This window comes from Balaenoptera ricei, chromosome 9 (assembly GCF_028023285.1).
Source record: "Balaenoptera ricei isolate mBalRic1 chromosome 9, mBalRic1.hap2, whole genome shotgun sequence".
NCBI lineage: Eukaryota > Metazoa > Chordata > Mammalia > Artiodactyla > Balaenopteridae > Balaenoptera > Balaenoptera ricei.
In genome coordinates, this window is record NC_082647.1 from 100416128 (window position 1) to 100441849 (window position 25722).

The window sequence follows — 25722 nt, forward strand, 5'->3', positions numbered from 1 at the left end:
CATATGTGTAAGAAATCCATCAGCAAGGTGATGGATGAGAAATCCAACTTATCATTATTTTACAACTTTTGTTCACTGGTCTAACAGCCCTGCTTATGCGTGAACTGCCTAGGAGCAGGAATTTGGTCTTGTTGATCGTTGATACTCCATGCTGAGCACCATTCTTAACACACGTGCTTTATTAATGAATGGAAGAAAAACAAAACATTAAGGGAACAGCTTCATAAATTAGGTTCTATCAAGCAGATGAAACAGTTCACAACCACCAGAACGATGATGGGAGACTGCACAGCCATATGCAGAGAGAATGGGACGGTGCTCCTAAAATTACGGCCACACAGAAGAGCTTGTAACTATCACTGCAACTGTGTGGGAACAGGCACATATGTCAGAGGTGTAATGAGGAAAATATGCTGGGATAACATTACAACTGATATAAAAACGAACTCTGTTTACTGTTGCAGTTAAACTTTTTGATGTGAAAAAGAAAAGGGGGGCGTGGTTGGCCCCAAGCTTGCTTCTTTATTCCTTCTGCCTTAATTTGGTCAGTTCTTTCTGTATTTAAGGATTTCAGGTGTCCTCTGGTGTTAGAGAAAATGAAGAGTTATATACACTGACACACACATTTTTAAAGCACCTCCAAGACCCTCACTTCTTCCTCTGAAAAAATTCCATTTTCTAATTTGCTCTTTGAGGTTGGCTTTTCTTGGTTTTTACTCCTTTCCAATACTCTCTCTTATTAACAAAGGTTTCCTTCCTTTCTTTCTTTTTTTGGTCAACTGTTTATTAGGCCTTCCCTTTGTCATTTTACTGCCTCTTTCCTTATGTCTTTCAATCACATCCTGAATGCTCCCCACATTCCTCATCAAAAAGCACTGTATTTACTCCCTCCGGAGCCAATGCTTTTCTTTATTTTCAAAAAAAATAAATAAATAAAATAATAATAAACTGATGTCCTGCACAGGGCTAGAAGCCAGCCCTATTGATTTTAGCAGGTTTGAGTGTTCACTTAAGTCTACTGCATCCCATTGCCTAGCAACATGGGCACCCAGAGCTCCAGGTTACTATAGCGATGGCTTCCTGATGCAAGAGCTCGCTCAGAGAAATGCTGGAGAGCAGCTACCACTTCAAAACCGGGACTCCCAGGGTTTTTCTCCCCATTTTATTCCTTGCTATTTGAAAAGGAAAAAAAAAAAAAAAAGAGAGAGAGAGAGGATACAGACACGGAGAACCCACTCACCGTAAAGGGCTAGACGATCAATCGCATTTCTTTTATACCACAGCATCCCAAAGAAAATCCTTTACAATAAACTCTCCTTGTTTATGCCTTGAAGCCACCCCTGGCCCCTTCCTGACAGGAACTCTGGACTCTGGGAATGGGGCCGACCTGGGCTTCAAAGAAAGACTCAGTACGCAGGCCCCTCCACTGGACCCTGTAACAGGCTTCATTCCAAAATCACGTATAATGAAATGCAGATTCTCTGCTGCTTCCTATGAGCCGTACATTTCATACCATCATTTGCAGTGATAACCGAGACTTAGCAAACATCTAATTTCAAAGCAAGAATCAAGCTGCTCAGAATCACTGGGCCACTGGGAAGTAAACAAATATATCTGGACCACAGGAAATAATGGACCACTCTCTCTGTAATTCACTCTGACCACAGGGACCCCTGCTGATGCTACAGATCAACTTCATTGCTGTCATTTCTGCTAATGCACAGGGTCAGTTTAGTTTCTTGGCCTCTTGGCAAGAGGAATCCTTCATTCCTTTCGACTGAAATACCAAGAGAGATGGAAAAAAAGGGAAGGCAAAAAAAAAAAAAAAAAGATTCCCCTTTGCTTGGCAAAAGGAACAAAGGCAACCAATGAGTGGAGCTTCTGAAACGTAAATACATGAAGCCTGCAGGGTAATCTCTACTGACGTGGTTTTATAGGTCAGGAAGTTCTGTTCAGACTGGAGCTGAGTCCTTTAATTGGCAACTTCATCTGGGTAAAAGTGCTACAAATGAACCCACCCTATTGTATTTGGGGCGAAAACAAAATTACCGTTTTTTCGGAAACCTCCTTTACATAGGAAAGTACAACAAGCTGATCACAGAGAGGTGCCAGTCCACTGATGTAGAATTCAGTTTCAAACTGAGACACTGCAAACAAAAGGGAGAGAAGATTCACCATTAGCAGCAAAAAGCAGCACACAAAGGAAAGGACACGTCGACTACGAAAACGCAGGATGGACTCATTTTAGAAATCTAACAAAAAGGGGGCAGAGATAAACATACTTTCTGCACAATAATCAGTAGCCCAAAAGAATATCTGGGAACATACACTTGAAAATTTCTCTTACAAATACAAAGCAAACTCGACAATAACAGCAGCATGAATGGTGAAGAGTGACACTATCTAGTTAGTTTAAAAATGACAGAGTTAAATCCCATGAAGACACTTTGAAATCCATAAAACCCAATGTAAACGATTATCGGTAACAATAATTTTAAATTTTAAAAAATTAAATATTTTAAATAATTTAAAAATATTACTAATGACAAAAATACTTTTTAAATAATTTAAACATAAATTTCAATCTTTCACAATTAGGGCATTACAGTGGTATGATGGTCACAAGAAATGCAATTTGTAATTATGAAACTATTACTCCTTTTTTAACATTTAATAAACATTATATCCAGACTTAAAAGAAAAAAAGTGTAGATACACATTACATTATGATGAAACTCCATTAATTCTTCAGTGAAATAAAGGTCAGAGAAAATAAGAAATTTCTCTTTCCTTTTAAAAGATAGTCATTAAAACGTAGAAGAAGTTCTGTTTCTTTTATTGCATCACCTAAGAGGTATATAGATTTAATTATAATGGACCTCAAAGATCTTATAGAAGGCTCAATGGTAGAAGTACAAATATTGCTACAGTATGATTCTAATGACTAGCTGTTGTAATATTTATAATAAATGCCTGTTGTTTTAAGCAACTAAGTTTTGGGATGGTTTGTTATGCAGCAAAGCCAACTGATACAATATTAGTGCCAGGAAAAGACTCTTCCAGGAATCATACATGGCACTTACATATTCATTTGAGAGTAAACTCTCATTTGAACCCACCACTTTTTCTAAGTTTCTTGATTCAGTTCTTCTCCACAGTTCTGTGGTATTAGCTTCAGGTTTAGTTAACTTTTATGATAAAATGACCATCTTTTCCAAAGCAGGGGAAGTCAGTGTAGCATATTGGAAACAATATTGAATGGGAAGTTAGGAAATCTGGGTTATAACTGCAATTACACTGAACTTGGATAATTCATTTTAATTTCTGTGGGTATGACTTTTCCCATGTATAAATAAAGGTATCAGAATAGAAATAAAACCCATAACACATAAACTGAGGGGGTACTGAATTTTTCTTCTTCCTCCTCTCCATCCTCCTCGTAAATCACTTAGTGTTACTTGACTCTGCTGATCTTTAATGCCTGCTCCTTACTTAACTGTTTTCAAAATTTTATTTTCACACCAAAATGAGACTGAGGATAATCAAAAAAACACTAAGTAGTTAATAACATAAATATTAAAAAGGATAACATTTCTTAAGCTTTGTCCCGGGTGGGATTGCATAGGTAGTCAGGGTGCCCTGGACAGAGCCCATACAATGGGAGTCCAAATGGTGCCAGCTCTGCCACGAAGACTTGTTTTCTCACCCGCTGAACCTGAACTGAATATTCTTATCCAGGCACTTGAAAATAATTTTTGGTAAAGTGGTGATGTGATCAATATTCTCATGAAGCACATGCGTAGAGAACTTCCCACAACCATGTGTTCAGAGACGAGCACATGCAGCGTGTAGCCAGGCACAGAAGGTTCTGGAGAAGCTTCCCCAGTGCTGCCTATGAATGTAGGGGGTGGGCAGCGGGGAGGGGGGAGAGATGGGAGGGTTGGAATGTGCAGATGCTATTGAACAGTGTGGGCCACACATGACCTACTGATCAAAGAGGTGATAGTTTCACATTCATGAAGACATACAGGCCTGTTAACAGGAGGTTTTGGAGGCCAGCACTCCTGAGGTTGCATAAACTCTTTGGTAGAGATGGACTTGTGTTTTTTTACTAAATCGCATTCCATCGTTGAAATGCTATGCATACAGCAACTTGGGTGAAGAGCAATCAAAGATGCTACAGAGACTGTTTCATGGGAATCACATGGAGCCTTTGATGGGCTTGTCTGCCATAGGCACCCGAGGGAGAGCATCATCTAAGAAATGGTGGGTGAACGAGGTATTCTCCCCATTTGAGATGCCAAAGGGGCTGCCTAGGCTCACTGACAAGGAGCATCACACAGTATCCCTCCTAAAGGTAACCAAATCAACATCAAGGCTTTGGTTTATATGAATGAGCCATAAGATACAGATCAGAGAAACTAGAAAACAATTCTACCCAAATCTTTCCCCCTCTACATCCTGATTTCTGTCCTCAAGAGCCTGCATTAATAACACAGAAAACTTCCTGTTCTTTAATTAAGAACATAATAGACTGTTGGTGGGAATGTAAATTGATACAGCCACTATGGAGAACAGTATGGAGGTTCCTTAAAAAACTAAAAATAGAACTACCATACGACCCAGCAATCCCACTACTGGGCATATACCCTGAGAAAACCATAATTCAAAAAGAGTCATGTACCAAAATGTTCATTGCAGCTCTATTTACAATAGCCAGGACATGGAAGCAACCTAAATGTGCATCATCGGATGAATGGATAAAGAAGATGTGGCACATATATACAATGGAATATTACTCAGCCATAAAAAGAAATGAAATGGAGGTATTTGTAGTGAGGTGGATGGAGTTAGAGTCTGTCATACAGAGTGAAGTAAGTCAGAAAGAGAAAAACAAATACAGTATGCTAACACATATATATGGAATCTAAGGGGAAAAAAAGAGGTCATGAAGAACCTAGTGGCAAGACGGGAATAAAGACACAGACCTACTAGAGAATGGACTTGAGGATATGGGGAGGGGGAGGGGTAAGATGTGACAGGGTGAGAGAGTGGCAGGGACATGTATACACTACCAAATGTAAAATAGATACACAAATGGACAAATGGACATATATACACTACCAAATGTAAAATAGGTTGTAAAGGCTGGGGGGAGGGGGAAAAAGAAAGTTGCTAATCAACGGGCACAAAGTGTACTGTACGTACACTTAAAATTTTGTTAAGAGGGTAGATCTCATGTGAAGTGTCCTTACCACAATAAAATAAAATTTAAAAATAAACACATACATATATACACACATTCAGAGACCTAACCACCTACCCCAACAAAAAAATCCAAAACTACCTTGATGCATCAACTAAACTTAAGCCAAACACTAAGAAAGAGCACACAAAAGGGCTGAAAGAATCACATCACCATCTGGATTTGACTTCCTTTCCTTAGAAACAATTTTGATAGCCATCCAAGGCAACTAGGTTCTAGAGATTCCCTAAGCATTTGGAGGAGAAATGATGAACGGCTGTCAGTCCCAGAACACAACAAGGGGAAATAAAATTTCTATTTTTCTAAAGGAGATACTTCACCTGAACCAAAATAAAAAAACAAATCTACTGCATGTCCATTTCATCTGGCTGTTTGAAGAAGAGGGGAGCAGACATCATCACTGCATATTTAAAGGGTCTGTGGAGAATTTCTGCCCCATGGTTGGTACCTGAGCGCCTGGAGCAAGCTGCTTTTCTTCTCATCAGTTACTTTGGCTGCAAATGAGGGCTTGGGGTTAGGCGGAGGGCGTGCATGGACGAACGCATGGCACAGCAGTGGGGAGAAACAGCTTTGAAACTAGGCTTATCTGTGTTCAGATGCTGCCTTCTTTGCTTCTGAATGTCCTCCTCTTGAGCAGGTTACTTGAGCCCTCTGAACCTCAGCTTCTTCACCTTTAAAATGGGATAGCAGCCCTACCCACTGGGACCATTGCGAAGAATAAACAGAATTCTGTTTGTAATGTAGTTAAGCATGTGGCTGGTGGTAGTTGTTATAAAATGAACAAAATATACTTCTTACTTCAGGTGCTTCCGATTTCTTACCGCTACTTACGGTAGAGAAAATTTATTAACTCCATTTCCAACAAGTATTTGAGTCTCCAGCACTGAGTGACAAATGGATGGAGGAACAGACGCGTAATAAAACAAGTATAATAAAATCTTAACTGTGGAATCAAGAAGGCGAGTAAACAGATCCAGTAAAATTCTTTAGTTTTTTGTAGGTTTAATAATTTTCATTAAAAATGTTGGGGAAAAAATTCAATGCAGAACAAAAAAATTAATAGATTAGAGAGAACCAAACTGAATTCTAACAGAACAGAAAACCATACAGAGCTAGATCCTTAAGGACACCTTGAACTGTCCTGATTTCTACTGAGACTTAGACACGGAGGTAAACCTTGTCCCTCACATGCACGGGAGAACTGTCCCACTGCTGGAACCTGTGTGTCTGGGTCAGAATGCTAACAGGTGGATAAAGATACTTAGATCTAAGAAAGGCATTAATTTCACAGCTCTCTTCCACCATGCAAAAAGGCCTTCAATTTCCAAGTCAATCAAGAGGCTGAAAATAGAACAATGTACTAAATAGAGCCACAGCATATAATAAACTGACAATACGGACCCTGCTTAATTAAAGTGAAAAAGATGTCCCTTATTTCCTTCTCCTTCTCTTTCTTCCTGGCTTCTCTCTGTCATTTTATGTAGATTCCCATGTAGCTTTTCTCTTGATTATTATTATTTTTTTGAAATAGACTTCCATATGAAATCAAGACTAGGGAGTCAATCATTAATTCCTTGCATGTAAGTTATCTGCCCCTGGCAGTAGATGCCCCCAAAATGACACACCAATATTGGCTTCATTTCCCAACAACATAGTATCAGCTCCCAACTACCATTCCATTAAGACCAGGGACGACTTTGGTAAAAAGTGCCAGAGAGTTAGGGAGTCCTGTGACAGTAAGAGACCCACGTCAAGTTACAGTAAGTACAGCAGGCATGGACCACAACCTACTTTTAAAACTGTAATTTGGAAGAAGAAATGACATCCCCCAAACCTTATGTAACCTTATGTCTTCATGGATTAGAGATTGGCCAGTAAGCTTCATCTTTATTATCATTATTAGCTTTCATTTACAAGAATATCTTATTGAGAGGAATAACTTTTGCACTGTTTTCGAGATTCTGACTTATAAGGAAGAGTTAAAAACATCTGGCTTCTAAGAAATGTAATGTACAGCCATAGATATTTCTTTCATCTCAATGTCATTTTCACCTCATTTACTAAAGAACAGTGGCTTGCACTGTCATAAAGCAAATTGTAATCCAGACCTCCTTAATATTTCTCTTTTCCTTTATTCTAGTCAAGGACTCTTATCTAAACCACTTTGCCTCCTGCTGTGGAAATGGTTTATATTCTTAAAGGTTTGCTCTCAAGAGGGGAAAAAATGGTACTTAACCATTAACCATAGTAGTAAAATGTCCGTAATATGATATTGTTAGTACCCACACACGGTCTATTTCATGGAAATTGTAGTACAGACAAAACACACTTTAATAATGTGATCCCAGGGCTCTAGGGCCACCACTGGGCCGGCTATTAGCAGTCACGGAGCTGGGATGGAAGTCTGCACGGTGATAATAACCACGGTGATTCAGTGAACACCTACTGTGTGCCAAGGACAGTGTTACAGACCTCAGAATCATGTCTAATTCTCCCAACTATCTGAGACAGTAGGTCTTATCTCCATTTTACTTTTTAAATTTTTTATTTTTAAAAAAATTTTTGGCCACACTGCACGGCGTGTGGGAACTTAGTTCCCTGACCCGGGATTGAACCCACACCCCCTGCAATGGAAGCGCAGAGTCTTAACTGCTGGATGGCCAGGGAAGTCCCTCACCTCCATTTTATAGGTGAGGAAAGTCTGGCTTAGGGAGATAAAGCAACCTTATCAAGATCAGACAGGCATTTGGCAAACTGCCTGGCCTCCCTGCCGGGTTGTTCTGCAGGGTTAGATTCTATCCATTTTGATGCCACAGCAGTAAGACCTTGGACAGGTTGTTTTCCACCCTGAGCCTCCGTTTTCTTCATCTATAGAATAAGAAGCCTACTACCCGACCTTCAAAGGGCTGCTGTGACAGTGAACTAAAGCCGGTAATGCACATAGCACAATGCCCCGTACCTAGTATGCGAGCAATAAACACCAACTAAGGAGAGAAGATGACATTGCTGCATTTTTATGCCTTCCTGGCAAGTTTTACATCCTAAAGTTCCCAGAGTTCTGGCCTTTTTTTAAACTCATCTGTATTTAAAATATTCTAATACTTATCTCTCAGGACAGTATGCATTGAGATGTTCAGGTTTTATTCTGGTAGGCAGGGGAGGGGCAGAAAATAGAGAGATACTGAAATAATTATCTTTATCTTCTAGTTCTCAGTCTTATCTAGTTCCTCAGTATCATTATATTCTGTATTTACCTATTTTGTCCAGACCCTGAGAAATCCAAACTATGAATTTATGTATTTATCCTTCTAAGGCAAAACAAACAAAAGAACAGCAAAACTATTAAAGCCCTACCACCAACTTCCGACTTCAAGTATAAAATATCCCAGATTTAAATGCTACAACCATATTTGCCTGGTGGGTACATCTTTCTCTGTTTATGAAAGTACAGTCATGGGACTTCCCTGGTGGCGCTGTGGTTAAGAATCCACCTGCCAATGCAGGGGACACAGGTTCGAGCCCTGGTCCAGGAAGATCCCACATGTTGCAGAGCAACTAAGCCCATAAGCCACAACTACTGAGTCCACGTGCCGCAACTACTGAAGCCCATGCGCCTAGAGCCCGTGCTCCGCAACAAGAGAAGCCACCGCAATGAGAAGCCCGCGCACCACAACGAAGAGTAGCCCCCGCTCGCCGTAACTAGAGAAAGCCCGCGTGCAGAAACGGAGACCCAACGCAGCCATAAATAAATAAAAAAATAAAGATTAAAAAAAAAAAGTACAGTCATGTGCAAATGATTTATCTCAGCTTCATCCTGTTATAACAACCCATCAAATGTATAGTCCCCATCCACCCTCCAAATGGGTAAATAAACTTTTCAGCTGACATATAACATGGCACACCTTCTCTGCCACAAAACTGTCTCCTATTGCTCAGCTCTAAATAATACAAAAAGAGCTTTTACTCTGCTTAACTGACAAAAGTCAGTCAATTCTCACCCTTTCTGTTTGAGTAACTTTGGCACTAGGTCCTAAAACTAAGTTATAAAAGTAGTGGCATAGCCTCCTTGGCATACTTTTCCTGAATAGTTGTTTCCAGAGTCACTGATTCATTCAACCCAATATTATTTAGCACCTACTATGTGCCAGGTATGGTGCCAGGTCCCTGAGATACAAACACTGAGCAAAAACAAGGAGGTTATAGTCTGGTGGAAGAGACAGAAATGCACTGAATAATCACAAGATCACTGCAACTCAAACAAGGGCTAGAAAGGGACATGCTACATGCCTATCATGGGGGGATTTGACCTGCTTAGGGAGGACCAGTGGGCCTTCCCACAAAACCAACACTTGAGCTGAGGTATGATTAAAGATGATAAGGGGTCCATGAAGTAAAAAGAGGCAAGAAGAGCATTCTAGAGAGATGGGAAGCAGCAGCATGGGCAGATAGAAGAAGACCAGTGTGACTGGAGCACAGAGACCAAGGAGAAGCTTGTTATGAGCTGAAGCTAGAAAGGCAGGTGACGGCCAACACAGATCCCCATGGTCAAGTTAAGGAGTCTCATCTTTATCCTGAGAACAATGGGAAGGGACTGAAGGGTGGTGACACCAACTGATTTGTATTTTGACTGCAGTGCAGGGGACTAGAGTGCAGTAATTCACAGTGGAAAGAGAGGAACCAGTTAGGAGGCCGCTGCAGTGATCCAGATAAGACTATGGCAGTTTGGACCAGACCAGTGATGAGGGAAATAAATATTTAGAAGGCACACGTTGACAATTCCAAGTGTGAGTACTGTATTATGAGCTGTGCACGCATGCTTGGAATTCTGACGAACAACCCGTGAGACAGGTATTCTTTTCTGTATTTTATAGATGAAAATGACTGAGGCACGCAGAAATTTGTCCAAAGTCCAGGTGGTAAATAACAGAACCAGAACCCAAGCCCAAGGTTATTCAACTTCAAAGCCAACTACAATATTATTGTGTAAAAATTAGAAATAGTTAGAATAAAGGGTCTCTACAGCCAAATTTCAAAACTTAGAAGTTTCTTGATCTATCTCATCAAGGTACCAATGATGAGCCCTGAAGAACACGGCCTTAGGACCCCCCTTCATAACATGGATTCTCTTCTGAAGGTTTACACCACAGAAGGCATACCTATTTCAACGTATCGGCTCGGCAAGTCCCTCATTTCACTGGCATGCCGTTCCTTCACCGAGCATATCTAGAAAAGAAATTCACAGGTTATTTTATTCATCTGCTAGAAAACTCTTCATCACACATCATTCACTATACGGTACTTTTGCTAAATTAGCCGTGTAGCACTGAAGATGGAATGCACACAACCTACCCTGTGACTTAAGCGATAGAAATTAACTTCAATGACATATAGCAACCATTACTTATATTCTCCGACGCTATTCTTCAATAAAGTTTTATTCTAGGACAAAGAAAGGAAGGAAACTAATATAGTTTTAATATAGTTTCAATGACCCACTCTCTGTAACTCTACTCACAGGTTCCTTCTATCTATCTCTGACAGAAGCACAGAGCCAGTAATGCCCAATGGCTAATCTGGGCAACACCCACAGTAGGTCTTGTGTTTCTGATCACATATTAGTAACATATTTCACTGTTGCTTAATAATACTTTGCAAAAGTGTCACATGCTCTTCTTCTCTCGAGCATATTAAAATCAATGTATTGTATAATTTAAATCAGGGGTGGCAAACTACAGCCCAGCCCCTGGTCTGTTTTGTTTATGGCCTGGAAGCTAAAAATAGTTTTTATATTTTTGAAGCCTTGAAAAAATGAAAAGGAGGGAGGGAGGAAGAGAGGGAAGGAAAAACAGAAATAAAAGGAAAAATTCTCAGCAGAAACAGTATGTAGCATACAAAGTTTAAAATATTTACTACCAGCCCCTTACAGAAAAGTTTGCCAACCCCTATTTTAAATTATATGTATACAGTTTGGATAGAGATTTTATATATTTATTTTTGTATATATCTCACTTACACACAACCCATAACACATATGTGTGTTAACAGTAGATGTTTTAGGGTGGTAAGACTACAGATATTTTATATTTTCTTTGCTATATTTTCTAACGGAAATGTATTCTATTTTGTAATAAGAAATGAGAAAAATTCACGTAAGTTCAGCCATCCAGGTTAAGACTGAGCCTCAAATGTCCATCAGCAGATGAATGGATAAAGATGATGTGGTACATATATACAATGGACTATTACTCAGTCATAAAAAGAACAAAATAATGCCATTTGCAGCAACATGGATGGACTCAGAGATTATCATACTTGTGGTTGCCAAGGGGAAGGGGGCTGAGGGAGGGAAGGAATGGTAGTTTGGGATTAGTAGATGCATTCTATTATATATAGAATGAATAAACAACAAGGTCCTATTGTATAGCACAGGGAACTAAATTCAATAACCTGTGATAAATCATAATGGAAAAGAATACGAAATAAATCATAATGGGAAAGAATATACATATGTATATATATGTATAACTGAATCATTTGGCTGTACGCCAGAAATTAACACAACATTGTAAATCAACTATACTTCAATTAAAAAAAAAAAGGGGCTGAACCTCAAGTTAAGTACTGATCTCATACAACTTTCATCAGGGACTAGGTTTTTTTCCTTTTTCTTTTAGGCAGCGTTTATTGTGTTAATTTATAGCTGCAACCCTAAGTATGGCTACCATATGAAAAATTCTAAAATATAGAAAACCCAAAGGGAAAAAAACAAGTTATTATCTGTTGTCCCAGAACAACGTGAACACTATTAGCAATCCACACTTTTGGGGAAGCTACTTTTCTCGACCTAAAATTACCACAAATAATTTAATGTATTATTTAAATATCCTCACATAATTCTTTAATGTCTTTATAGTATTTCATTGTATTCATGAAGTATTCATGAATATACTGTAATTTATTTACTCAATCCTATTCTAGACATTAGTTTTTTCTTCTATCTATCTCTGATGCAAGCAATAGTGCAATCAACATACTCGTACATAAAACTTTTGGACTTTTGTTTCCTTAGGATAAATTCCTAGAAGTAGCATTGATAGATCAGTGTACATTTTTTTAAGGTTTGGTTTGGCTAATAGCCACGTCCAAATCACTGTCCAGCAACACGGCAACTGCATGACAGTACACTCACCCCTGGTATCTGCAGGACCCTGGAGGATACCGAAATCTGAAGATGCTCAAGTCCATTAAAGGAAATGGCATAGTATTTGCATATAACCTACAAACATCCTCCTATATGCATTCAATCGTTTCTAGATTACTTATAATACAGTGTAAATGTTAATAAATAGTTACTGGTTTCCAGCAAATTAAAGTTTTGCTTTTTGGAACTTTCTGGATTTTTTGCCCCCAAATATTTTCAATCCGAGGTTGGTCGAATCCACTGATGCAGAACCCACAGACACAGAGGGCCACAGTACTCTCTTTCTCTGACACAGGACTTGAACCCAGTGCTGTGGAGGTACAGGCATTTACTGAGAAGTGACAGGCTATTTTCTCCTTTGACTGCTTTCTGTCATTTGTTTCCTGTCCGTCTCAGACGATTTCCTGTCCGCTCCCCCAATTTTCCTTCTCTTCGTGTAAGTTATCCACTCTTCTATCCACACTTACTAGGGAAACTACTAAATTGTCTAATAGGCACGCTCCACATGCCAACTGAACAACTGCTTTATTTAATGTGTTGATAAAAGTACACAAGGAGCAGTGTTCCACGTGGTTTGAAGTGTAACAATAATATATATATATATGAAATAGCAATATTAATTGGCACTTTTTAGCAATTACTGGGCACCTGTCCTGAGCTGAGGGCTTTGTAAAGCAGATAGAGCTCTGTTCTTAGGAAGATTATGGTGCAGTGGGGGAGACAAACAACTAAATAAGGCATTTACTGAAGTGTGATGGAGAAGTACAGAAATATAGAGCAGGGGCATCTACTAGCAGGGATGGAAGACTTCCTGGAAGAAGCGCCATGTAAGTTGAAGCAGGAGATACAGGACAGGTGCAAAAGGGCAACTTGACAGCTTGGGGCCCTCAACTGGAAGGTAATCAGATAGAAGCAGAGAGGATAGGGGAAGGAGGGGCTAGACAGGAACACAGGGGGCAGATCATCATGAAAGAGGAAGATGTCATCCTATGAGCAATAAGCATCCTGGAGGGGTTTAACCAGGAGACTGACATCACCTGATCTGCACTCTGAAAAGATCATCCTGGCTGCACTGTTTAGGGCAGAATTAAGGGAGGCAAAACTAGAGTCAGGGGACCCGACAGGGGGATGGAGAGAAGTGGAGAGATCTGAGAGAGAGTGACAGAACTTGAGGACTGCCCGGGCCTCTTCCAATCCTCAGACGCCCCTGGAAGGTGATACTACCAGCCCTAATGTAGACACGAGAACACAGAGGCTCTGAGAGCTGCCCAGGACCTCAAGGCTGGAGCTGGGACTCACGCCAAAGCCTCATGGTGTCTCTGGCCGTCCTACAGCCTCTCTGAAAACAAGGACGCATGACACCACTGGCAGCTGGGCCATGGCCTATTCTATCCCCTCGGTGCTGTGGTCTGAGCTCTGCCCCAGCGAGCCCTTACGCAGTCTTCTCCATCACTACACACACACCTCTCTCCCTCTCTCCCTCTTTCCCTCTCCCTTCTGTCATCTTCTATCCGTCTCCTGCACACCTGCTCCATCCACTCCGGCAATAATGCCTTCCTTTACGTACCACAGAGACTCACCAGTCACACTCCAGCCTCAAGGATTCTGCCCCTCCTGCTCCCTCTGCTGACACCCCCTCCCCGACAGCTGCACGGAGTCCTAACCCTAACCCTAAGATTTAAGTTCAAGGCGTCGGCAGGGCCGCACTCCCTCCAGAGGCTCTAGGGAAGAATCTGTTCCTTGCCTCGTCTAGCTTCTGGTGGCTTCCAGCATTCCTTGGCTGCATCACTCCAATCCCTGCATCCATGGTCACACTGCCTTCTCCTCTTCTGGGGTAGCACTCCCTCTTAGAGGGCCCACCCGGATAAGGCAGGATAATCTCAAGATGCTTAATTAGTCACATGTTTTGCCCGACTCTCTTGCTGCATGAAGAAACATTTATAGGTGGTGGGAATTAGGACCTGCTATCTTTGGGGACCATTATTTAGCCTAATAGAGGAAGCATTTCTAGTAACAATCAGCAAACTTTTCACATGTCCCAATAGGCTAATTTCCCTTGTCTTTCACCGAAAGAAAACCAAATCACAACAGAGGAAAAAGCCACTTGGTCCATCTAAGAAACTTAAAAATATCAAGAACATCACTTGACTGGATCAGTAACCACACGCATGGGATAGGGAGACTGGGAATCACTTTTTTATCACAGACTTTGGGGGTACAACCTCCTTCCTGTTACCTTAAATGTGAATCTTGTTGTGTTCATTTAACACATGGAAACAATGACCACATGTTCAATTAAGAAAGAAAGAGAACCTGAATCATATCAACGAGACTTTAGCTCAGATTAACAACACTTATTTTGGTGATAACAATCACTGCATTAATAATTTTTATGCTTTTCCTTCCATAAAAGAATTTTAAATAGCCATGTCTCTTTCATGACTTTTCTGGAATTTTATGGCATAACAATGACAGCTGATATTTATTAAGTACAATATGCCAGATCCTATGCTAAGCTCTTCATTTAATCCTCTCCAAAACATGTGATGTGAGAACAATTAGCACTCCCATTTTACAGATGAGGAGAGTGAGACTTAGAGAGGGTCACGCAGGAAGTTAAGTGGAAAAGTTGGAATGGATCCCAGGTCTGTGTGACTCTTTAGAGCCGAGCTCTTCCATTAGACTATTGCTGGGATACTTTCTCACGGCGTCTTTAACTCAGCCAAGTTTTAGTTTACGTTGTTTAGATTAAGGTATATATTTTTAAAGGGAAGAAAACAACTTTTGGCTCTGAAACATCTAATAGGAGAAAAACAACTAGGCATGAAATAAAGGTGAATGGATTGGGGGCCCCCTTTTGCAGAATAGCTTCATTTACCCAGGCACATAACAGGCAGATAATATACATGACAAAATAGCCCCGAATCTTATCATCCATAATACGCCTGGGCCTTTACTCCACCAAACTACTAGCGAGCAAGCAGGATGATTTCATTTCAACCTTCTTTTTCCACCATCAGTCCTAATGAAGAAGCTCAGGATCAAAGCTACGGGAAATGAAAAGAACAATAACGAAAGGGACCCAGGTGAACCAACAACACCTAGGACATGTTTTACATATAGCTAAGGCCAATCGGGTTATGGGAAATTTAAAAAGGATCAAAAAGGCGGCACCATTCTGAACATGGAGAAGTTCAGGAGAAAGGATAGATCTGAAAATCTATGCATATGGAAGATTTCAAGCATGAAATGATTATCACATGACAATAATATGCAGGTGAAAATATTCTGGTTCCGAGAAGCCATTCAAGGACTCGGACTCCTGTGGACCATCTTCGGTAGCTCTGTAACAACACAGACTTATGAGAAAGACAAGCAAAACTACCTTGACAGAGGTGCCCCAGCCAATGATCAGTGTCACATTGTCCTTCCAGCAGAGGCTACAGGGGTACATATCGGGGCGAAGACTTATATCATCCCGGGGCACATTGGTGATTCTTTGCTTTGAGGTGATGTCAAAAATCTTCACACCCTGGAAAATAAAATAGCATTAAGCATCCTCTACTTGGGAGAAGGAAGGTAAAAGAAAATTTATTAATGGCCGCTGCTAAACATCAGGGATAATCAGCACAGCAAAGTAGCAACAGTGTTTTTTAGGTGCTGCTGGGAGCCACAGAAATGTTCCTACTCCACAAGAATCCTGTGAAAACCCCAAACAAAAGAAAACCTCTGTCCTTCTTTCTAGGCAAAGAAGATTTTATGAGTGGATGGCGCAGGCCACTCAAATCCAACACAAGTGGGAAATGTACAGATGTCAACAACTGCATTTCCAAAAAGACAGAAAGCCCCATCTCTAAGTGTATTGTTCCACCACAAATATGGGGTTTGGTTTTCAGAAAAGTTTTGAATCTGAAAAACCACTATATAAAGAAAAACACACCTGACATTTTAAAGTACTCAAATGGAAACATCAAGCAAGCAGCTAAATGAAAATAAACCAAGAGGCCACACGTCTGTTGACCTTGACTGTGACCCAGGAGAACTAAGAAAAGTCCTGACGAGCAGAGTAGATTCTGGGAGGTTTCTACCATTCAAAATGGAATAGCAGGGGACTTCCCCAGTGGTCCAGTGGTTAGGACTCTGCGCTTCCAGCGCGGAAGGCGTGGGTTTGATCCCTGGTTGGGGAACTGGGATCCCGCGTGCCACGCGGTGAGGCCAAAAAAAAAAAAAAAAAAAAAAGGAATAGCACTGATTTGCTAAATTATACCTCAAAATTCCAAAAGCTATGCCAGATGTCCAAAAGGTAATTTTTAAACTTTCTACTCACCCTACTCATATTGAGAAAACTTGAGATAAGTGAAGTACCAAAAATTAGGATCCACTTTTTCAAAGGCAGGCCTATTTTGGGTCTGTGATTATACTGAGAGTAAAAGAAAAATCAGCAATACCCTGCCCTTGTTTCATAGCAACTGGCACTTGCCCTTGGCTAATAGGCAAATGGTATTTTCAAGACCACATTCCCAATGCAGCCCTTTCATTATTAAGATGCCTTTTCATTTTCTTGGCTATTCTCCATGCCTTGGGTTTCTTCCTCTAAAATAGAGTCCAGAATATGTTGGAAATTACTCTCTCATGAACACCAAAAGCAGTGTAATTTCTTTACCCTTCCGGGTATGATATCAATTGCCACATGTATCTTTTAGAAATGGCAGTGGCAGGACATGGAAGCAACCTAAGTGTCCATCGACAGATGAATGGATAAAGAAGATGTGGCACATATATACAATGGAATATTACTCAGCCATAAAAAGAAACAAAATTGAGTTATTTGTAGTGACGTGGATGGACCTAGAGTCTGTCATATAGAGTGAAGTAAGTCAGAAAGAGAAAAACAAATACCATATGCTAACACATATATATGGAATCTAAAAAAAACAAAAAAGGTTCTGAAAAACCTAGGGACAGGACAGGAATAAAGACGCAGATGTAGACAATGGACTTGAGGACACAGGGAGTGGGAAGGGTAAGCTGGAACGAAGTGAGAGAGTAGCATGGACATATATACACTACCAAATGTAAAATAGATGGCTAGTGGGAAGCAGCTGCATAGCACAGGGAGACCAGCTCCATGCTTTGTGACCACCTAGAGAGGTGGGATAGGGAGGGTGGGAGGGAGACGCAAGAGGGAGGAGATATGGGGATATGTGTGTATGTATCGCTGATTCACTTTGTTATAAAGCAGATACTAACACACCATTGTAAAGCAATTACACTTCAATAAAGATGTTAAAAAAAAAAAAAAGAGGGAGGAGATATGGGGATATAAAAAAAAAAAAAAAAGAAATGGCGATGGCAGGAGCTGCATCCCTGCCCTTTGTCGCAGCCCTCTCGGTTCGGCTGTCCTTCCAGCTCTGAACCAGCGTTAGGGAGACCGCGTGTACCATATTATTGGCCCAGGCAATCAGATGGCTGCGTGTACCATATTATTGGCCCAGGCAATCAGATGGCCACGTGTACCATATTATTGGCCCAGGCAATCAGATGGCCGCGTGTACCATATTATTGGCCCAGGCAATCAGATGGCCCCTCCACTTCACACTCCTTATGTTCCCTTCTCCTTCGTGCAGAACTGAAGACTTCCATCTGCTCATCCACGACCGTTCAAACAGCAGCAACTAGGGGCAAGTATCATGAAAACAGAATTTTAGAAACCAAGAATCATATATCAAATTCCTTACTATTTTTGCTTGTCCATTCACCGAGTAACAAACTGTTCTCAGCCTTTTAAATGTAGGTTTCTAGTGGTACGTGATTTGCATTTTGGAAAGTATTCCCAGTCTGTCTTACCCTATCCAGGACGCTGTTTAAAATGTGTTTCAGTGTTGAGGTTACTACACAGTCCAGCCACAAGATGGCACCAAAATACCAAAATTCAGGGAAAATAATGTACGCTAGTCGATTTTTATCACAGAAAGTTCTTCAAATAGTTGACCATGAATTAATTTATTTAGTAAATTGGGAAATCAAAACCTGATAATGTTTTCCCTGAAAATATCAGCCACAGATTAAACTGCAATGATTAGAAGGGGTCTTTCACTTAACCCTAGAAACATAATTTAACAATGACTTTTGAGCAGTAATTCGTGTCCTAACATAAGAGAAATTTGCTTTAGGATTAAACTTCTATAAAAACTTCAGAGTAGCTAGGGTCTCTACTTTAATCAAAACCTCTACATAAATATGTAGTTCTAGAATTCGTGCATTATTAAGGATACAACAAAAAATTGTTTCTTGATATATCCAATTTAAATCCTGTAAAAAAAGATCTTTATACAATATGTCATTTAATACATACAAGGTATAGTTTATACAACGTGTAACTTAAACTATATAACTTTAGACATGTAATCCTGAAATATACAGTTAACCTTTTAAAAGCAATTGCCGATGAGAGATTCCATACCAGAATTTTAAAAATTCCTATCATAATCGTCAATTTCAGTTTACCTTCGTATATCCCACCCCCAAAATAGGGGAAAAAATAGGGAATAGTAGAGAGTAAATTCACAGTATTTATATTTCTTACATGTCTTTCTCAATGGTTAGGCTCCTAGAGCCAGAAGCGGCAGAAAAAAAGGAAAGGAAAAAAAAAAAAAACCCTAAAATTAAATAAGTGTCCACCGTCACTAATAAGCCGAGTTTAGTCAAGTGAAAATGCCAGAAATGTATAAAGTTCTCTATCATCCATGCAAGAGCAAGGTGGCCTCACAACGTCCACAGGGGAGACTGGAGACAGGGCTTCTACTGAGCACAGGTGGTCCCATCGGATACACACAGGACAGAGCTCCTCTACGTATGCTCAACGACCTTCTAACCCAGCTCATCCGCCCCCCGCCCAGGTTCCAAGATATCACCACCACCAAGCCTCCCTGCCTCCAGCTAGTGACACTTAGGTACGGCCTCCACCCGTGATTCGGCCTCTCCCTTGGCCGTGACGCAGAGAACAGAGCCAAGGCGGCCACGGAGTGTGTGTAGCGTTTTGTGACGCGACAGCTCTGAAACTTGGGATCAGAGGTGAAGGCCTGAGAACACAGCTCCTGCCACATGTAAGATCACAGTTCACTAAAGACAGGCAGCTAAAGACAGCTGTATTCCACACGAGGAACTGGTAAGGTCACAATGCCTGTCTTCCCTCTGTGGCCTGGGTCAGGCGGAGGGGATTGTAAGAAGTGGGCGGGGCCCAGGAGTGCTCCACCAGCACCTGTTGGAAGGGAGGATTGGCTGGATGGCCAGGGGGAGATGCACCGTGGCATCAAATTCCCCTCCCTCACCAATCCCCACCTAGAAATGGCCAACGTAGTATTAAAAGGGGAATAATCTGTACCTGGGTGAGAAAAATTAAATATGCCCTCAATTTTAAATAAGAAATTCTGTAAAACGTGATAGAAGGAAGATCCCAGTGAAGGCTGTGGTCCAACTCATTACAAGAAAGAGCCCACCTCGGTCAAGTATATAGCAGAATGACACTTGGTGCAGTGGCGGCTGGAGGTGAGGGGAGTCACAGGGAAAATCTCAGGCAGGGACACAGGGGCCTTGATCAGCACCGGCAGGGTCACACCTGAATAGCCACTCCTGCTGTTGCTTGGAGACACAGCTTGGAAGAAAAAAGCAGGCAGGCTGGCACAGGAGGGCACTTGTGCCAGTTATGTGAGGTGGGCAGTGCCTGTAGAAACTTACCTTAATAAATACATAAAGCAAGCTTTAACAAAAATACAGCACTTCCCTGCTGCACCAATGATTACATTCTTTGGTAGCTGCTTTCCCAACAGACACTGTGTTCCAATCCAGCAAAAATGAAAACATAAAACTTCCTTCTCCCACCACTGTCCAGAGTAAAAGATGTGGAAACGTTCTCACAAAATCTACAGACAACTTCACAGCCACTTCTAGTAAATATGAGCTAACAAGAAGAAAAACTAGCAATATGGAAAAATACACTATTTGAAAACAATAAAACTTGTCTAGGGAATAAGAAAAAATCTCCCACTCCTGACATCACATGAATAAGACATTCCGTAAAGCAGAGAAGAACTTTACAAATAATTCTCCTTATTCTCAGGTGACAAGAAAATTAAGCAAGAAATTAATAACAAAGGATAAGAAGAGCAAAACAGAAAAAAAACTGAAAGAGAAAAATACTTTCTCTTCTTGGGTAAAAGAGGAAATCGAACTGCAACCAGAGCACTTGGAAAATGAAAATACAAATAGCACAAACCTAAACTTTAGGGGATGCAATCAAAGTTGTAAACAAGGGAAAGTCCATAGCTCTCAAAGTTAATAATGAACAAAAACAGATGTATGCGTACTAGCTACACAGCAAAAACAAAATACTTTATCGAGGGAGAGAGAAAGAGAACTAAATAAATGGAAAGATATATTACGTTCCTGGATGATAAGACTCAAAATGCTCACTGAAGAGCTTAAGTCTTACGAAGTTAACCTACGATTTTAACGCAAACCCAAAGAAAATCCCAAAGGAATTTTTTCTAGAGCTTCCAAAATGCTATGAATTCATTTGAAAATATGTGAGAATAACAAGAATTTTTTTAAAAATAAAGCAATTTGGGGGTGGGGCTGTGGATGTGCCCTGCCAGACAGTAAAACATTATATGAAATTAACACCCCAAACAGTATAGCAGTGGTCTCAGAATTGACAGGTGAAGGAAAAAGGAAAGAAAAAAACTGACAAAGATGAACCAAAATGATAAGGTCAGACACTGGGGGAAGGGACATGGCTGTCTGTGTGTGTACGTGTGTGTGTATGTAGGACCCACAATCTTTCTGGAGGGTCTTTTAGCATTATGGGCTCAAAGCTTTAAAAATGTCCCCAGGAAGTCCTAGCCTAGAAATTTATGCTAACAAGTGATCTGATAAGTGAGTAAAGAGGTATGTAAACTTATTTATAATGGCCAGAAATAGACTGAGTAAAATGTAGTAGAGCTAGACAGCTGAAGAGTATACATTCATTTTTAAATGATTTTATATATGGACTCTTATTAACAGAAAAAGAGGTTCAGGGCATATTAAATAAAAAAGCAGATTGCAAAACAGGATTAAATATGATGACTTTTAAATAAAATATGAATGTGTATCCATATATTGAAATCTGAAAGACACATTACAAAGTAATCATAATTAATTCCAGAAAGAGGTGACAGGCGATTTTATATTATTTCTATTTTATAATTATTCCGCATGGCACATGTGAATTATTTTTTATAATGTTAATATGCGGATGAAAATTCGTTCTCTAATTTTTATAGTCAGGATAATTTAGGGGAATATTTGCAATAAAACAATATCAAAAAGTTCACTGGAACTTGCAGGAATGTTTGCAGCATCCTGACTATGCGTTAGAATTAATTCACACAAACTGTACCTATTTTTGAAATAAAACATTTAACTTTAGAAAATTGTTAATGAAGTCCTGTTGTAATTCCAATTCAAATCAAACTCACTCCACTCCATCCTTTCTGTTGTGGTCAGTGTGCTTTCGGTTATAGGATGAAGCTGAGGCCGCCGGCCTCCTTTGTCTCCTGCTCTAGCTCCAAGGGAAGCTTCCAGCAGAGGGCAGGAAGAAAAGGAGAGAATGCTGAATTCAGTCTGAGTTTTCAGAGTTCTATTACAATAAACCTTGTGTAACCTGCTCTGACACGAATCAAAGGAGCAAAGGAGCTTCTCCCTTATTTTTATAATTCGGACGGCGCCATCAGTGGTACCCATTCTGTGCCACTGATGGCTACTCAAAAACAGGAGGTGGGGGGCAGCTAATATCCTAGCTTCTGTAAATGAAATAAATTTTAACTAATTTCCATTACAATCTTAGACACGATTCATGTTATTCTTCCCATGTCTTTCAAATAGCGGTAGTTTCATCACTTTATATTTGAAAACTAAGAAATTTTTATTTTATATAAATTTTAATATAAATTTTATATAAGTTTATATTTGAAAACTAAACAAACAGCCTTAAATATATTAGAGAGGACCATCATTTCGGAGAATTCTTCCGTAAATCAAAATAACTTCCCCCTGATTTCTTGGTTCTACATACGTCTTACGGTCATGCTGGTTCTGAGTCATGGGATCGTGAGCGCCATTTTATATCTAGTTCACTGAGATCATGTATTTTCTTCTCATCTTCCTAGCAGACTGCAAATCCATCGGGGAAAGAAACCACATCTTATACGTACTTTGCTAGACACACAGGAATAACAAATATTAGATACTGAGTAGGCTTTCCTAGGTCTGCAAGTCTTATTCTTTCCTTTGTTGTCCATACACACAATGTATTTGCTACAGGAAGAGCCGTGTGATTCCCAAATCCTCCAGTTACTCGGCCCATCTTTAGTGAGTAAGGTCCCTACACTATTTCTGACACATTGGCATCTGCCCTAATCTCAAAACTCTACAGGAAAAGGACCCTGAGACTGATTCATCCAAGGAAAACATCTGTACCTTGAGAAAGGGCTCATTTATTCTGACTCTATGTCCTACTCCTGAAATGCTGGCCTCTTTCCCTTTGCTCAACGCCAGAGGATATAATTTGTGTACAACTTGTCAAAAATTTGAAAAGTCATTTGAAGGCGAGTCCTCCCCTAACTGCAGCCCCTTGATTTCAGGGATGTCCACTGGCCTCTCATTTGGCCTAAGCAGTGAGTGATCCCTGGAATGGGTTTGACTGCCTGCTCCAGGGCTCTCTGGACTGTCACAGGGCCCACTTCTCCCGGTCGTCCCCTCACCCGGCCTGCCTCTCCCCTCTATGTTACCTGCCTGACCCCTTGAAGCATTTATTTCTGCCGTCCCTCTCCACTCCACTTAATTCTTTTTTTTTTTTTAATTTTTATTTTATATTGGAGCATAGTTGAACAATGTTGTGTTAATTTCAGGTATACAGCAAAGTGATTCAGTTATACATACATGTGTATCTATTCTTTTTCAAAGTCTTTTTCCATTTAGGTTATTACAGAACATTGAGCAGCGTTCCCTGCGCTATACAGGAGGTCCTTGTTGGTTATCTACTTTAAATATAGTATTGGTACGTGTCAATCCCAAACTCCCAATTCACCTAATTCTTAACTTATAAGTCCTATTTCCTAATCCACACATAGTATAAAACCTTAAATGTCAGCTAGTAATTATGGAATTAGTCCCATTACTGTCCTTTGAAACTCTCCAAGCACAACCATGTTGTACATACAGGATTTGATGGATAACGTTCTGTAAGACATACAGTTTCAGACGGGAGGGACCAGGATTTTTCCATCCTAATCTGTGGGAATTTCAGGCAGAAACACACTATCTGGCAGGAATGCCAAAGAAAGCTCTGTTTCATCAAGTAAAGACGAGACAATCTGCTTTGCTTACACACAGTCTACGCTAATTTAACTACCACAAAACTATCTGCCTGTATTTCACTGACATTTAATAAAATCCATTTCTTTCTTGCAGCCATAAAACTGCCTAGAGACCTACTGAGCATGAATCTTCTACAAAGCATTTTAGAGGGGAAGCCATTGGGTGAACTACCCTTAAAAGCAGCTGCTTAATTTATTTGGTTCATCTTCTTCCACAGCCTGTAATACTGAGTTGTCATTATCACAATACTGAGAGCAATTTAAGCTCAACAGGAGCTAAGTACATAGAGAGGAAAAACTGTTTCCAAGAGGTCTTTTTGTTGGAGAAAGTATTTTAGGGCTTTATCTCCCATAAATCCACATTCTGGCAGTCAGCATTCTCAGTACTTATATTTCAATAGGAGCCCTCAGATCCTCAGCAATATACTTTATTCTCCTATGTTTTGTGCTGATAAATCTATCTAGAACTTTCCTGCACCACATCCCAGCATCTCCCACACATGGGCAGGATTCCTATTGGGCTGTAATAAAGCTGCCAGTTCTGGTAGCCTAACACCCATCATTACCCATCACCATCCTTCCCTCATGGAGGAAAGGGAGGGTGATTGGCCCTTTTTTAATCACTTTGTGATCTTCCAAGTATATAAATCATTTGAGTCCTTCAGGCTCCCTAAACACCAGCATCACTGCTTGCTCTGAGTCTGGGGTCTAATAAGCCCATGGGCAAGGGTGTTCCACCAGGAAGGATCGAGAGGCTTGGAGAAAAGACTCCACAAAAGACAAAATGCTTGATCAGAGAAGATGCTGGAGTGCGAGATAATAAAACAGAGAAATAGTGAAAGAAAAGCAAAACCCAGCAAGTTAAAATATGCCAAATAAGGCTGTCCCAGTAAAAATAGACAAAGGGCATAATGATGGGGAGGACTTGTCACAGAAGGATTTTAAAATCCAAGACTGGAAGAGATTAGGGATAAAATTGAAAAAGTCAAGAGGGCAAGTAAAAAAAAAATCAGTGAGCACGGAGAAGACCTGGGGTGGTAGCTGGGTGCTGACAGCAGATGGGAGTCTTGAATCCTGATGGAGACAGAAGTGACCGAGAAGAACCCCACAGAGCAGAGAACACCTTTGTCCTGCTTCCTGCTTTGGCTCAGTACCAAAGTTTAAAACACACAGCCTTTCTAAACACCACTGAGAGAGAACTTAAAACATGTAGGAAGAAAACAGGGATTTCCCAAATATATTACTGCTTTCAATTCGGTGGTTATTTCCTGGACAAGTTCTAATCCGTCCATCCCCTTTCCCAAAAGGTGAGTTAACACGTTTAAAAGCGGTTAAACACAGGTCAGATACTGCTACCAGAGAAAGTCTCTGGACACAGACTGGATTTCCAGAGGCCACCTCACAGGCTATTTGCTTCCAAGCAATATCTGAATAAACACAACTGAAACACAACACAGGTTTTGGACAAATCCTTGAAGTTAACTATTCCTGTGAAAACTATGTAGCCAAAAATGCGCTTTGAAATTTAAAAAAACACCACATCAACGTAAGGTAACAGTCAATTTAGTGACCAAGAAATACAAGCTATGGGTTCAAGGTGAACCAAAGAAGTTAAACATAAGAGATGCCACTTAGCAGCAGTCCCTTTATATTTAAAAAAAAAAAAAAAAAAAAAAACCACACAAAAACAAACAAAAAAACTAGCAATGACAGAGAGATATAGATCTATGTATGCATCGACTTGCCCATCTATATGGTAGTTTAGCAGTCAACTGTAGCCAGCATGTGAGGCAGACTCCTATTCAAACTAGCAATCTGCAATTTCTGCATATGCAACT

The 25722-nt window shown here is 40.3% G+C and overlaps 1 protein-coding gene across 1 annotated transcript in view; it reads right to left on the reverse strand.

The window, feature by feature from the left end:
• The window catches only part of VPS41 (VPS41 subunit of HOPS complex), a 182383-nt gene that overhangs the window by 45364 nt on the left and 111297 nt on the right, over positions 1 to 25722 (reverse strand). The window contains exons 8-11 of the mRNA XM_059934200.1: positions 18023 to 18142; positions 15853 to 15999; positions 10423 to 10489; positions 2050 to 2147 (exon numbers count right to left, since the gene is read on the reverse strand). Coding sequence (XP_059790183.1) covers positions 2050 to 2147; positions 10423 to 10489; positions 15853 to 15999; positions 18023 to 18142 — 432 coding nt within the window. The remainder of the gene's footprint in view (positions 1 to 2049; positions 2148 to 10422; positions 10490 to 15852; positions 16000 to 18022; positions 18143 to 25722) is intronic.